The sequence below is a fragment of the Drosophila innubila genome, assembly GCF_004354385.1.
Source record: "Drosophila innubila isolate TH190305 chromosome 3L unlocalized genomic scaffold, UK_Dinn_1.0 0_D_3L, whole genome shotgun sequence".
Lineage (NCBI taxonomy): Eukaryota > Metazoa > Arthropoda > Insecta > Diptera > Drosophilidae > Drosophila > Drosophila innubila.
The window spans coordinates 17533256-17549255 of NW_022995376.1; the positions used below are offsets into that span (position 1 = coordinate 17533256).

General features: G+C 38.0%; 1 protein-coding gene across 5 annotated transcripts in view; it reads left to right on the top strand.

The window, feature by feature from the left end:
* Positions 1–16000, top strand: part of LOC117788439 (RNA-binding protein Musashi homolog Rbp6) — a 184831-nt gene that overhangs the window by 50091 nt on the left and 118740 nt on the right. For all 5 annotated transcript variants that reach the window (XM_034627212.1, XM_034627211.1, XM_034627213.1 and 2 more), the window contains one exon: positions 15376–15457. In XM_034627212.1, coding sequence (XP_034483103.1) covers positions 15376–15457 — 82 coding nt within the window. The remainder of the gene's footprint in view (positions 1–15375; positions 15458–16000) is intronic.

Genomic DNA, 16000 nt, shown 5'->3' on the forward strand with positions numbered 1-16000 from the left:
TGTATATGTGCGTGTGTATATGTGTGTGTGTGGGAGTTTCAGCCGCAGTTAACTAAGTTTTTGGTTGCGCTTCAGTTGGTTCTGCAGCTCTGCTTATTACCTCGAAACGGCACGCTTCATTTCTTGCCACACTTCAAAAAAAAATATATATATATATAAAATGCCGCCTGTTTTTGAAGGATTTGAGTTGCGTTTGCCGTTTTGAAGTCGCCTCTGTTTTTTGATATTTTTTTTTATTAACTCAAGCATTTGACTGTACATTTAATGCAACACTGCGCCGCATAAATTTGCCACAAGACCCGCAACATTCAACAACAAACCGATTTTCTTGGCAAACATCTGCTGCCAGAGAGCCCAGAACTCCGTTCGGTTCAGTTCCATTTGTCTATTAGTCTCATATGTGCCATAAAAATTCGTATAATCGTGCTGTTTTTTAATGCTATCGAATCCGAGCTGGTTCAACTCAGATCCACCAAGTCCATAACCCAACTCAAATGGCAGCTGGATGCCATCCAAGGCCATTGTTTTTTTTTCTTCTAGTTAGCTGCAGTCCTTCTATCGTCTTCTTCCACTCCCTCTTCAGCTTCTCTTTTGTTTCTGTGGCCAAAAGAATAATGAAAATGTGTACAAAATAGTTGTACACTTGCGAAAGCGGAAATGCTAAGCCAAACGGACAGACAGACTCACTCCACACACGGATTGTGGATGAGCCTTCCCACAAACTGTGAGTCGAGTCAACTAATTGCCGCTCTGGGTTAGATTTGAGCATTAAGTTTAAATTGATACACTCAGTTGTATAAGCCAAGTTTACATTTGCATACTTATTAAACTTTGCTACGATTTCAATTGAAATTTCGCTTCCTTTTTCTTCTTACTCGTATTCTCATTTAGATTAGTTGTTGTTGTTGTATTTATTTTAGAATATTCAAGTTTTGGCCTTTAAAGGCAATATCTTGAAATCTGTTGTATTGGCTTATTGCCTAAAAACATGTCAATATTTATAATACGAATTTAACAAATTTTTTAATGATGCTTTTGAACATTTATTAACTAGGCCACAACTGCCCACAAACTGTATATTTTAGGTCATCATAGGAAAATTTTGAAAATAAAAAATATTGTCAATTTTATCAGTTAGCAAAATGCAATAAGCTTAGACAGGTAAATGGAAATCAGGCTTAAGGCAGCGTGCGATGCGAAAGGAATCAGAAATCTAGTCAAATTAAATAAATAAATATTTAGCTTATTTTTACGTACACCTAACTTAATCTCAATTATGTAGTTTTTGTTATCAATCAGACTTAGGTGTTTCTGAATTAAATACTTATTATTTATTTTTAAATATTTCTATTTAAATAGTTATAAATTATAATAATTATTAAATATTAAATATTATAATCCAGAGTTCTTATACTTTTCTTATCTATTTAATTTGTAGCAAAATCTTGCATATAATGACTTTCCCAGCGATTCTCATTAATTCATCACCAAATTGAATGAATATTTAATTAAATTGAAATTGTTTTCGACATTAGATAAACAAAGCAGAAGACATGATAATACTGCCATTCTTATAACAAGCAATCCTGCAGTCCAATTATCTGTTTGTAACTGTTTTGATTTTAATTTAAGTACATACATTATTTCCTCAATTTCGTCTCTCTCTCTCTCTCTCTCTCTTTCTGTTTCATTCGTTCTTTTTCGGTCTCTATCTTTTGAATGAGCACAAGTTGTAGCGTTCATTAATTAGTTTTATCGCCTGTCTCTTTTCTCGCAATCAATGCATACAACTTCCATAAGTGCACACTCGACTCATTTCGAATCATTTCGACTCATCTACATATTCTCCACATGTCCTTCTATCTCATGTCCCTTCTGCACTTCTTATGTGTTGTTGGCTCGTCTTCTTCTGCGCAATTTCAAGTCTCAAGAGTCCCGAATGCTTCCGGCATCAGTTTCTGCAACTTGGCAAACTTTGAAACGCATTTGCCATGCTTCAACTGAATGCGTAGAGAGTGGTAAAATACTGTTAAGAGGCAGGAGGAGGAGGAGGTAGCGTGGTCTGTTGGTTTTGGCCACGACAATTACAACAACAATAACAGCAATAGCAATAGCAAGAGCAACATCAACATTAACAACAATAGAGCGAGCAGCAACAATACAAGCAACAAGAAATGACAACAGATTTACGGCTACAAAGTCTAATTAGCGATAAAGACTGCTCTAATATTTGTCACTTGAGACCGAAAATAGCAGCCAGGCACTGTTGCCCCCTTCCCCCCCTGAGGGGTATTGGGCAGGGGACTTGAGTTCTTGGGATGGCAACCAAAATCGCTGCCAAATTGCAGTGGCTGTGGAGCGAGTGCTTCAAATGTTTCGTCGTTGTTGCTGGCAGCCAGCAGATTTTCCGGTTTTGTTTATGAAAAACTCGTGGGAAAAGCGGTGCGGTGGTGCTATGGTGTGGTGCGGTGAAGAAGACAAAGCTTAGCATTCCTTAGCCACAGTCAAACTGAAGGCGTGGCTTGGGCGCGGATTAATTGCAAAGGTGCGCTGGCAATGGCGTTAGTCCTCCACTTTGGGGGCCCATTAGGCAAATAGGAGGCGTACCATGAACATAAGGGGGCGTGGAAGGAACGCGGAGCGGTGCAGCAGCAGTAGAATCATTTGGCATTTCGAGTGCTTTTTGACTGTTTTTATTGTTGTTTTTGGTTTTTGCTGCGGCTGCCAAGAACGATAAAATAAAGTACAAAGCAAACGAGCAAAGCAAAATATCCATACAACAAATACATACACTCACACACACACACACACACACACGAAGAGTTGATTTTGGTCTAGATCCAAAAAGTCGTTGGCCATAAAAACTTAACGCGTTTGCCATTTTGACCACAAATGAATCATTATCCCTTCAGTCCAGCTGAAGCACGAGATTAGCTCAAAATTTGCCAACAGGGAATAACAATACAACAACAAAAGTAACAACAACAACAATAACAACAACAACAACTGCAACAATAGGGTCTAAAGAAACCCAATAAAATACAAACTATTTGTAATCAATGGCAAACAGTTTGAGAATTCATTTGCCCAGCATCGTCTTATTGAAATTTTATGCAAAAAAGCCAGAAGACGTAACGTGTTGCAATGTAATGTATAACGTAATGTTTGACGTAACAAAACGACACGACACCATACAAAACAAAACCAAACGAAACGAAACGAAACGGAAACAAAATGAAAATAAACCCAAAACTCACGTCATGACTGGCCAATAATTTTCATTCAGCAGGGCCTGAAAACATTTTCCAATATTGCCCTGGCCCCTGCAATTGGCGTTCAAAATTTATTTCACTTTGCACTGGCAAATAAAAATAAAGCAAAGGCACAAGAAAAACACTTTTCTTTTTGACAGGATTGACGAATATTTTATACACTTCTGGGGAATAGAACTATATAAAATCTGTAAGTTAACTTAAAGAAAATTTAATTTCTATGTGAAATTGAGAAAATAAATCCAACATCGCATTACATTTTTTTTATAATTCATTAAGTTTAAATTTTTCAATGTTTAGTCAAGTTTTCAGTTAACATACTAAAAAAAAATGTACTTAAAAATTATATTAAGTAATAAATGATAAAAATGTTTCTTATTATTATTAATACCGAGAGAATATTTGAAAATAAATTGAACAATGAACAATGTATTCTATTTCTAGATTTTTTTTTTTGGGATTTGTTAGGATGGTAAAATATCAAAATTTACTCTGTTTCCATTTCATATTGATAAACTAAAGCTGTAAATTAACTTTTACTAACAAATTTAAAGCATAATTCTGAGCTTGAAGTTTGCTTTAATCAAGTTTCAATCTTAGTCGCATAACTCGGACTATTTATTAATTCATGAGTTAGTGTTGCAAGTTCCAGCTTAATAATATAATATTCTAAGACCCTCAGTAAGAGTATAATAGAGAATAGGAAGGAGAAGAAAATAAGGAAAGAGAAGAATGGAAAAAATCGAGTGCGCGTAACAATGAAATTGATACTTTTTTTTAAATGAGACCAAGGGAAGGAGCGGGGTGTTGCGTCAAGCGTAGAGGGTAAACTGTGCCTCAAGAGCCGCTGCCACTGCTGCTGCTTTTGCTGTTGCCGCTGTAACTCTGCATTAGTCAAGTGGTGGGCGTGGACAGGACGAAGGCGGGAGGTATGAGGCGTTTGCTACGTGCTGCGAATGCGTGAGAGATTTTTATTTGCCTGCCAGTCGAGGCTATCGATACACTAAGAGAAATGCACACACACACAAACACGGACTTATACAATAAGATACATATGTGCGTGTGCGAATAGGGGCAAGATAGAGAAAGGGAGAGGGGTAAAAGGGAGGCATCTCAGACATCAAGCATTCAAAAACAAATGGAAAAAGTAATGATTATTTGTTTAGCTAATGCCGCACAAAGTGGTCGCGGAGTGGGCATGACCAGAGGGGCAAGGAAGGCAGTGGGCAAGAGGTCGTCCTGGACAAGGTCCAGCTCTGTTGTGGCATTGCGCATACGCCCCGTGGCACATTTGATTGCTGTGCATAAATAATGTAATGCTATCGATTTGCCTACAAGCTGCATGTTCTCTCTTTTTCAATTGTTGATCACATATTTTTTGTTATACCCTTGCAGGGGGTATTTTAAATTCTCGACTAAATGCGTAACTCATTGTGTAACAAATGTGTAACTCATTAAAGCAGGCGTGGCAGACCTAATATGAATATTTATGAAAATCCTTTTTATATTTTGGGATGCTTTAACAAAATTTGCAGATTCTGTAACATCAGACTTCTTTATAATACAATCCGAATCAGCGGATTAAAATCAATCCAATAGGGTGGCAGAAAAACGGTAATTCCCGAGTATAAAATACTTGATTCAAGAACGATTTTTTTTATATGGCACTCAACAAGTTTCTTGGTTTTCGGGGTTCTGTAAGATTTTTTTATTTACATGAAATATTTGAGTCATTTTTGACTTCTTTAATGTAGGGTCATTGTCATTTTATCTGCAAATTGTCATAATTTAATAGTAATATCCTGAATACATATTAAAAAAAAAAAAATGTTAAAATTAAAATTTTAATTTGAATTTTAGAATGATTTTATTTTCTGTGTACTACTATTTCATGTAGCTTTCACAAGAATTTCGGAAATTAAGTACAGGTGTCTGTGAGGGTATCAAATTTTCGGCGTGCCGATGATAACAATTTGTTCTTGTTATTTTTTGTCTCGTACGCTTAGCAAATTAACAGCTGTGCACGAAATTTGCATATTTGACTGGCCCGGAGAAGGAAAGAAATGCTCCTGCAAGTGGTGAGTGAGTGATTCCTGCCTGCCTGCCTGCCTGCCTGCCTGCCTGACTGTCTGCCTGCCCGACTGTCTGTCCGTCTGTCCGTCTGTCTGTCTGTCTGTCTGTCTGTCTGTCTGATGGCCTGGGCATTTGTTTACCATTTCGATTTGGCACAATTTGTCACTGGCAGGCTGTCATCTTATGGCTTGTTAGTTGGGTTTGTTTGCTTGTTTGCCCAGGCAGCTTATGGACACCAACAAGTGCCCCCAGACTTTAAAGGCTGCTCCTCGGCTTTGGCTTTAGTTCTCTGACTGATATGTGGCAGGCAGTCGAGGTTGCCTCGTCGCATGTCACTCTGTTGCTCTGTTGCTCGTGTGTCGTTGTCGTAGCCATCCTCGTTGTTCTCGTCTTTGTTTACACAGTTGCCAGCGCCAATGTTGTTCTCTCTGCTTCCTGGTTGCTTCTTCAGCAACTGGCTGCTGGTCAACGTGTGGCTCCTGTTGTTGTTGTTGTTGTTGCTCTTGTTGGTATCTCTGTCTGCACTTCTGGCCTCTCTTTTGGCCAGCCAACACTTTGCGCTTTGGTTAAGTGTCAATTTGATGCTGCCTTCCCATGTTGTTCAGTTTCTGTTGCTGTTGCTGTTTTTGTGTTTGCTGCTTTTTCATGTTTCATGCTGGCCAGCCTCTTGTCGTCGTTGCTATTTGCCATAAGTGCGGCATTTTGTACACCAAGTTAAGCCACTAATGAGGCGGCCACCTGCCGCTGCCATTGCCAATGCCAATCAACTTGCCACCAGTCACAAAATGGAGCCAGCAGCCGCCCTTTATCCCTCTCTTTCCCTCTCTCTCTCTCTCTAGAAAGAGAAAAGTGTGTAAACACAAAACTAAATTGCTTGGTAATTAGTATGAAAAATTGCGTGAAAAGTTGAAAGTGGTTCGAATATAGCACAGAAAAGTGGCTGCCGAGTGGATAAAGAGCATAAAGTGGGTATAACGTGACACAGTCAAAGTTTTAAGCGTGTGTGCGTAACTTATGTATATTTAAAGGCGGGAGTTTGTTGATCTAAGTGTTATTATTATTGTTTTTTAGATAAAGTAGGACGGTAAACTTTTAAATTTAAGTTTTTCTAGGTTCCATGCAAAAACCAAAATTTTATTTTTTCAATTGTTTTACTTGTTTTTTAATTTTTTAAGTCTAAGAAAATTTTTTATAAAAATATTGCTAATTAATTTTATAATTTAAAATGTGACACAACGTAAAATTTGTTTTATAATTAGTATTTAATTAGTAATATTAATTCTGCAGACTAAGAAAACGCTGGGTAAAAAAAAACTTGACATTCAATTGCATACTTTAGATTCTAAAGTTTAGAATATTAATTAAAACTCTTTAATGAGTAGAAAAGTTTAAGCAAAATATAATAGAAATTCGAGAAATTCAACTTACCGATATTTTCTTACTGTTCTTAAAATGTCATCGCATAAAATCGAAACAACTTGTGTCTTTAAAGAACTATATGGTTGTTGTTCAAAATTCTAAACGAACTTTGATTGAATAATTCATAGAACAGCCGATTCTTTATAAGTATCTATATATAGACCTTATTACGCCCATAACTCCAGCTCATTTCATTAAATTTCCGTCAAGTTAATTTAATTTCTTTCGCTGCAATCGCTGATTATTGTGTTTCGAGTGAAATCAGTTTTTAATCCATTATGCTTAGCGTTTCAACTCTTTTTCTCAACTTTTGGGGGTTTTATATATCACATTATTATTACCATTGTTAACTCAATTCTATGAACCCTTCGTTGCTTAACGTTACGGGTTAACCCCCGTTTGCCCCTTGTGCATTTTCTGCAGCATTTCTAATTTGTTTGGGATAAGCCTTTGGCTCGTGGAAAACCTACTTCATTTTTAATGAATCCAATTTTGGTGTGTGCGGTTGTCTGTATGTGTGGGTGTGCGGGTGTGTGTGTGTGTGTGTGTGTGTCTTGCATTAATTTCATAATTTTCTGCTATTAATTATAATAGAATTTTTCAGTCAGTCAACGGCTTCGATGCCGCCTCCGCCTTCGCCGTCTCTACCGCCGTCTCTACCGCCGCTGCCGACGCCGCCGTCGACGCCGGTTGCCTTGGCTGCAAACTTTTGGCTTTCTCGTCGTATTATCGGCCACCATCATATGCCCGTAATTAAAACTTATTTCGAGGTTTTTGTGTAGCCAACAAACCAAAAACTTAATTCACGAAGCTCCCCTCCTTGCAATCAGTGCTGAAAATGTTGTTGTTGTTGTATTGCGGAGAAGTAGGGGGGAGCTCCCCTTTTTAGCCTGGTGCCTGCCAACACTTTAATACATCGAAATCTTGGCAAGCCGCCTTCTGCCTTCTGCACGTTCCTTAAGTAATGGATTCAATTATAAAGTTAAAATCCATGGCGGCTTTGGCGCTGCTAAGAGTTGCCCGGCTGGGCGCAATCCGACTGGAAATGATTCGCATAAATTCACAATAATTTATAAGGAAATCCTTAGAAGCGTTCACGATTGCTCAGGTTCAGCACGCACACATATATATATATGTATATACGCAATACGCCACGCCCCCTTTTACGCAATCCACCTTATGATGATAAAACACAAAAGGCGCTTTCATACGACTGTGCGTCGCATTTTTGGTTTATTGACACCACAGTCAACCCCTCCCCCCACACTGCCTGACCCTTTCCATTTCCTTTTACAACGCTTGACCCTTTTGTTCGCTTTTACCTTATTCCGTTTACCGATTGACTTGACTGTCCTCCAGTTGCCAGGACATACAGTTTGATATCTGCTACATAGCTGACTTGAGTTCGGTTTACTTTGTGATTCCCCTCTCTTTCCATCTGTCTCTCACTCACTCAGTCTTTGTCAGTTACTTTTTAATTTGCCTTCAGTGATTTCCACGACGATTTACCTGCGCTGCGAAAAATTTATTCCGTTCGACTGCATTCGCAAAAACAAACTTTGCATTTTCCGCTACCCTTCGATGAGAACGACCCGCGATCCCCCTCTCTCTTTCTCTCTTTCTCTACATACTCAATGGTTTTTCCATTTCTCTGGTTACGGCTCAAAATCAATTGATTCGCATATCAGAGCTCTCAAGCTCTCTAAGCTTTCATTTCTTGACCCTTTTTTCGTGCTTGACTTCTCGGCTCGCCTCCAATTCGTATCTTCAGCGTCTTCCTCTTCTACTCCATCATCCCCTCCATCATCCGGCATACTTCATACAATCTTTAGGCGTTGTTGGGCGTTGCGAACAGAGCTGGACATTAGCATGCTTTTGATGCGTCCAAGTTTAAGTCCAAGTCCAAGTCCACATCCAAGTCTCGGTACGGTTTTGGTCCAGTGGGGTCTTTGGTGTCTGGGCTCTGGGGTATTTGGTAGATAAGCAGAACTCTCTTCGCTCCGCTCACTTGACGCAAAGTTTACTTTTCTTTCCCTGCTTTGCTTTGCTTTGCTTTTGTCCTAAAGTTTTGGCCGCCTTTTGTTTTGTGCAGCGACTTCTTTAGCTTTTGTTTTCGCAAGCACTTTAGCTTGGACTTTGATTTTTGACATTCTATTTGGTTTTGCCAGTTTACCTTGTCCTATTTATACATGTACATAAGTATAGATGTATGAATGTATGAATGTATTTGTGGGTCCCATTGTTTTGAAGCTCCCACTATCGGTTATCGGAGAGCCAGCAACCAGCCTTCTGTCTCCAATTTCTGTATAAACTATTTAAATGACTTGGCCCAAACAAAGGGCCACATTTCCAATTTCTCTCCCTCTTTCTGCCAAATTCTGCCCAAATTCCCCTACTTCTTTCGTCGAGGGGCCATTCATCAATCATTTTGTGCGTTGATTTTAATTTGTGCGTCGTTTCAACTTTGAACGGCGCTCACATAAATTATGCAAAGTTGCCTACGCGTCTTTCGCCTTTCTTTGCGATTCTCATTCAATGCAATTATCGTAAGTGCTACATAAGTCAAGGCAATCCATAAGTTTATGACTTTTCTATCCATAAATCGCGCTAACTTAGGCAAATTTTCTCAGCTCAACTTTCTTCCATTCATTTTTGCAGGTGAAAGGCCAAAAATAGAGAAAATAAAATGAATTTTTTGACGCATGTAAACAACTTTTAAGGTTTGCTTTTTTGCTGCCATTTTAGTAGAAGTGTTTTGGGAGTCTTTATAAGGCGCCTGCGACTTAGTTATGGAATTATTTATAGGACAAAACAGTCTCAGTTATGTTTATTAATTTAATGTGAACTTCAATTTTAAGATAAAAAATTTTGTTTAATTTAAAATAATAAAATATAAAAATAAGATTAATAATGTTTAAACTAATAACTGAAGGAATAAAATAAATAAATTAAAAATTCGAAATATATTAAACCATTATTATAAAATTTTTTTTCTTTTTTTTTTATAATTTATTATTTTTTTTTAGCATTATATCAGCATTCTCATTAATACTTTAAATCACATGCTATCGAGAGTGTCAATGTTATGAGTGGCAACCCACACTCTTTAATCAACATTTATGCTCTAAAAATAAAATTTGAAATCTGTTTTATTTAATAAATATCTTGTAAATTCCTGCTGGAAAGGTTGACAGCAATCACTTCACCAATTCGATGGTATTATAATACCAAGGGGGTCTATAAATTACGTTAAATCCTTTGGGGAACACAGACTATCGAAAAGTTTCGTTTTAGATAGAACAGAAAAAAATCTTTTTACACTGAAATGCACAAAAGTTCAATTTGGCAAAATAAAATCATTTTTTAGTACCAATATGTGCCATTTAATATATATATATATGTAATAAAAGAAATAAAAGCATTATCAATTAAAGTGGAGTTCTTTTGATGTGACTTTAGATAAAGAACTTTATCAAGTGATAACTTTCAACAAATTTCTTAATGGATTTAGGGCATCAAAACGTCAGTGCGGCAAAGTTGACAGTTTACGCTTTTGTGGAGGCCTTTGTCTAAATATTATTATTTACGGCTTAGGGCCAAGAGCCAAGAGCGACAACTGTTACCCGGTAGCACTACGGCCTGAACTTTAACCCCTTAAAGTCGACGTAATTCACTAAGCGAAAGCTGCTTCTGGCCAAGAGACGCAGATGCAGATGGCATACAGGCCAGGAGTGTGAGAGGTGGAATGGGGGAGGAACAAACTGGAGATGAAACGTGCGTTGTCTTGTCGCAAAGTTTTTAAGACTTGCTTGACCGACCTTTGTCAAAAGTTGTTGGAGCGCATGAAAAATGATGCCACACGGCACGGGATGTGTTACACCAGTCAAAGCAGGTCTCTCCCCTCACCCTCGTTATCTCCCTCTCTCTCTCTCTCTCTTTCTCTCTTTAATCTCTATCTCTCTCTATCTCCCTGTGTGTGTGCAGACAAAATAGCAATTTGCGTTTTCAAACAAAACAAGCTGAGCTTTAGTTTTTGTTGCTGTTTTTGGCTCGGTTCACAATTGATTGAAATCCCTTAGCGCACACCTTTTTCTCTCTAGCTCTTACGCTTTTACTCCTTCTCTCTCTCTCTCTCTCTCTCTTTTGTATGTTGTTTTGTGTAGTTTTTTGTGCTTGTTGTTGTTGTTGCTGAGCCACAGAAAACACACAACTTCCGCTTTCTTTGGCAAAAACAATAGAAAGCACATAAATTTATGGTTTCAGCATTGTGCTTTTGACACACACAACCATGTGGGGGTTGTGGCTGATTGTATGTGCGTGTGTGTGTGTGTGTGTGTATTAGTGTGAGTGGTGGGGGCAAAGTGTGGCAAACGTTAAGGGGTTAATATGCCTGCAACCGCAAACGGATTTCGGATTTGAGTTTTGCCTAAGGGGGTAGAGATGACTTTTCTTATAAATAATTTTACTAAATGGATTTCGTATAAATGCTGACATTAAGCATGTGTGCGTGTGCGCGCGTGTGTGTGTGTGTGTGTGTGTTTTTGTGGTAGCTGCTTGAACTAATTACCTGCAAATTCATTTTATTTTTGTTATGAAGCAAATTGAAGAAATTTGCTTACGAATTGCAACAATCAAAATTGGCCGAATTGAGTTAAGTTCGCTCTATATGAAAGGTAGTATATGAGCGTATGAGAGTGTGTGTGTGTGTGTGTGTTTGGGTGTTCGAGTGTGTGTGTGTGTTGGGCCAAGTTTAATGGTTTTTTGGGGCATTTTCTTGCAGCTGTTTCGTTTTGTGGTTCACAACACTCTCGTTGTTGTTGTTGTTTCTGTTGTTTTGTTGTTGCTCCTGTTGCTGTTGTTGTTATTGTTGTGGCTGTGCGTTTCAAAATTTATGTTTGTTGGCTATGAAAATGAAATGACTGTGGTAAACATTTTAATTAAATCCAAGTTTGGCTTCTGCCTTCGTTACAACAATATATTTTGTTGTCGTTGTTGCCACTCTCTTTCATTCTCTCACTGCACTGTCCCTCGCTTTATCCCCCTTTCACATCTCTCTCTCTCTCTCTCTCTCTCTCTCTCTCTTTTGCCATCCCCTCTCATATTTTATTTTGTATTTTTGTTGTTGTTACTGTAGCAAATAAATTTTAATTTTATTTTGCCGCGTTTTAATTTGTTGTCCACTTTTTTTTCATTCTTCTTTTGTTTTTTTTATTTTCATTTTTATTTTCTGTGCTTTTATTCGCATTTACACTTTATGCATGTGCGCATTTATTTTGTTTGCTAGCTTCTCTATTGGCTCAGGCGGGTGGGGGAGGGTACCGCTGACAGCCGGTCAAGTGACAGTTGTCGCCGAGCACACACACACACACACACACATAGATACGAAGCGAGAGACAGAGAGAGTGAGAGGGACAGAAAACGCGCAAATATGAAATGCAAAACAAACTTTGCAGCTGTCACTCAAAAATGAGCGTCGCAGTGGCTCCGACAGCGAACAAAGCGATGCACGGAATACGCCAAGTGCTTAAACAGGACACAAAAGGGGGCAGGGAACAGTAGGTGGCACAAGACAGAAAGGCTATCTGCAGCACAACGAAGAAATCATGCCCTCACAGAGCTCTGTATTCAATTTTCGCTTGATCATTAAGCTATATAATTAAGTAGTACGATTTAAGTTCAATTTGATAATGATATAAATGACAATATGGTTTAATATCTCAAGAAACAACAAATATTTTATAATGAAGGCCGATTTCGATCAATCGCTTCTACACAGAAAAAAAATATCCCGGAATTTCGGAATAAAATCAATCTAATGCTGTGTCATAACTACGATAGAACCGTACTTTTTTCAGTCAAGTAAAAAATACTTGATTTAAACATGATTTTTTACTGTGCTCTTCTCAAATTTTTTGGATTTTCGGGGAATTTAGGCATCTTTGTATTCTTATATTATTTATGTTAAGAAGTTGTTATTTTATCCGCTTATTGTCTTGATATAACAATACTATCCTGAATTCATACTCAAAAAAATTTTGCTTAAATGAATAATTTCTTTTGATGACAGCTATATGGTGTAGTCATCATTATATAGTTATCTGTAGCCAGTTTCGCAGCATAGAAACAGACGTTACAAGTTGCATGACCAAATTATAATACCCTCTGCAAGAGTATTAAAACGGTGGAGAGGGGAGGAATGGGAATAGTTGCATAGCTAACATGCACTGTGAGAAATGTGAAATGGTTAATTGGGCGGAAAGGTATTTGGATATGCGAAATGGTTGTCGTCTCTATGAAACGAATAGTGTGCATTGCAATTGCTAAAACAACAGCAACAACAACAACTATAACAAAAAGCGACGAACGGCAGCCGTGGCGACAAAGTGGGTTAGAAAGGTAAATGAAAGGTTGACGGACAGTTAATTTCGGGCAGTTGATTGAGTTATGAGCAGCGCACACAGAGAACGAGAGAAAATGGGAAAGCAAAAGAGAGAAGGAGTTGACAAAAAGGATACACGGATTTCATTTCGCTTCAGCCAAAGCCATGCGTGAGGGGGCAAAAGAGACAAGAGAGGACAACGAGTAAAATGACATATGTTTGAAGAAGGTTTGCACAGCTCGAAATAGAGAAAAAAAATGAGTTGAATATCTAAAGTGGAATTATCTAAAGTGCATGCACAAGTGCCGATTGCCAGGAATACGTTTTTAATTAAGTTAGGATTAGTATTCTTTATTTGGTATAGACACTCTGTTTGTATAGGTATACTCCATTTGAAAATATGTGTGCTTTAAATGGATATAGTTTAAATTAGTTTTCAACTAAACTGAGAGTTGGCATATATGAGAATCGGATTAATATAAATAAATCTAACTTATATATTTTACTTCAATTAATATTTCTAAATCGAGCTTAAATTACTTTTAAATCCTCAACTTTACATAAATCAATTTTTTTTGATTGGTTAATAATTTAAAATCTATACTTTCAAGTGAAATCAATTCCCAGGCAACTTCCTTGATTGCTTAAGACCTGAACTACTTTTAAGCCCAGCTAAAATCTGTCCACATATTTGTTACCAAACCTTTCAGAAAGTGTGTTTAATACTCTTCACTGAACTAACACTCACTCTATAAATCGCTCTAAACTGGAAAGGGTGTTTAACTTTTAGCTACTTTGGCCAACGTTTGGCACCATCAAACAAAACTCATAGAAATTGCAAAGTTTTTGAAATGTTGTACACCTGCAGCTAATTGGCAGGTCATTCAATTTCAAATGTCGAGCGAGCCGCCCCATTAAAACTTAAAGTGTAGCATGCAACATGGGGAGGCACACACACACACACACACACTTGCATACGGGAGGAAACACCTGCGCTGTGTGTGCCATCAATTTACATGCCACACACGCATAGTCAGGACACCAGCGCACAGGACATCAGTATCAAAGGCACTTTCAGAGACCCTTCTCTGCCTCTACAGCGGCATCTGCCCCTTCGTGGCATGCCACGGCTATGCAGCGCGCCAGTTGCTGCTGTTATTTATGGCACCGAAACTGTCATAAGCAAACAAATTGTTTTTTATTGTTCATAATTATTGTGCATACTTATGTAAATCACGCGACGCATTCCCGACTTGTTTCGCGTTGCATGCACCCACTTCATGCCACAAAAAACCACACACACACACACACAATCATTGGTGCTGCCACAAGCGCAACTAGTTGCTGTTGCTGCCACTGCTGCCACTGCTGCTGTGCGTGCGTGTGTGTGTGTGTGTAAGTGTGTTGGTGGCAAAAAATCGTTTGTTTTATTGAATTTTTATTGTAGTTTGAATTTATGACGCGACTGCTGCTGCTGCTGGACTGGATTAGGGTTTCTTTGCCGGCATTTGGTTGAGATGACTTTATCGGCTTTTTGCTGCATTAAATCGCAGCCAAACTGGTAACCAGGCCCATCAACATCCCCTCCCCTTCCCTCCCCTCCCATCCCACCATCCCAACTCCCATTCCCGGCTGTGACTCTCGCTGTTTGTCTGGCAATTTTGTTGAAATAACTTCAGTTTTGCGTTTGTGTGCGTACGTGCCACTGAAGTGCGCGCTTACTGGCTGCCAGATTAGCTCACAAAACCGCAGACAACAGCTGCCGTGCCCCAGCATCCACCCCAGGTCCTCCGAACCCCTCTCCCCTGCCCCCCCGTCAGCAGTGGTTGCAGGAAGAGTCTCTCTACAAGTGCCAAAGAGGCGGCATGGAATGAGCATTTCTGGTTGAATTTGTTGTATTTTTTTTTTGCCTTTTTCCTTTTTTCCAGTTGAGCCTTGAAGCGTGTGCATGTGAATAATGTCCAGCAATTGGGTTTGGAGTTGGGTTTGACTTTGTGGCAAGGGAAACTGAATAAGGTTTGTGTAACAGAGGACGTCATTTATTTATTGCGGCAATCCGAAAGCGCATTTTTATGAAGACCGTAACCAAAATTAGTAACTTTCGCCGGACAAACATTTTTTGATGACTGCTCCCTGACATTTCATAAACTTCTTATTGATTATTTATCAAAAGTTTACCACACTCTCTTATTCACATACTTTCTTTGTTCTTGTTCTTTTATATTCTTGCAGAGAGCTTACGTGATTATTTTGGCCGCTATGGCGATATCTCTGAGGCAATGGTTATGAAGGATCCCACGACTCGCAGATCCAGGTAAGCTCAAAAAATAAATATATAAAATAAAAATAACATTTTTTGTAATTAAGCGAAAAATTAAACTTCATTTTAACTGCAATTAAATGGCAAACTGATAAAAATATCTATAATTAAATATTCTTTAAAACATATCGTCTATTTACAAAAATTGCTTTTCTAGTAAGCAAAATAGATTAAATATAATGCGAAATGTTTTATAAATAAAATGTTAAAAAATTAAGAAAATTTTTGGCTGAAAACCAATCTCATTACTAAAAATTCAGTTGGAAAGTATGCTGTGTTTTTTTTGTGTTTACAAATATGTATTTTAATAATGGATTCACAAAAGTAACAATCAATATTTGCAATATTAATTATGGGTGTTGATTGGTATATACATTTTTGTAATAAATTTATGTTTTAAATCCGAACATATCAATAATGAAGTTAGTGCCACTTGGGAAAACATTTAAAGTAAATAGATTGATTGTCTATTTTAAAGGTTTCCCTACTTTCCACCTTATTTTGACCCTCATATTATATTTATATATATTATTTTTT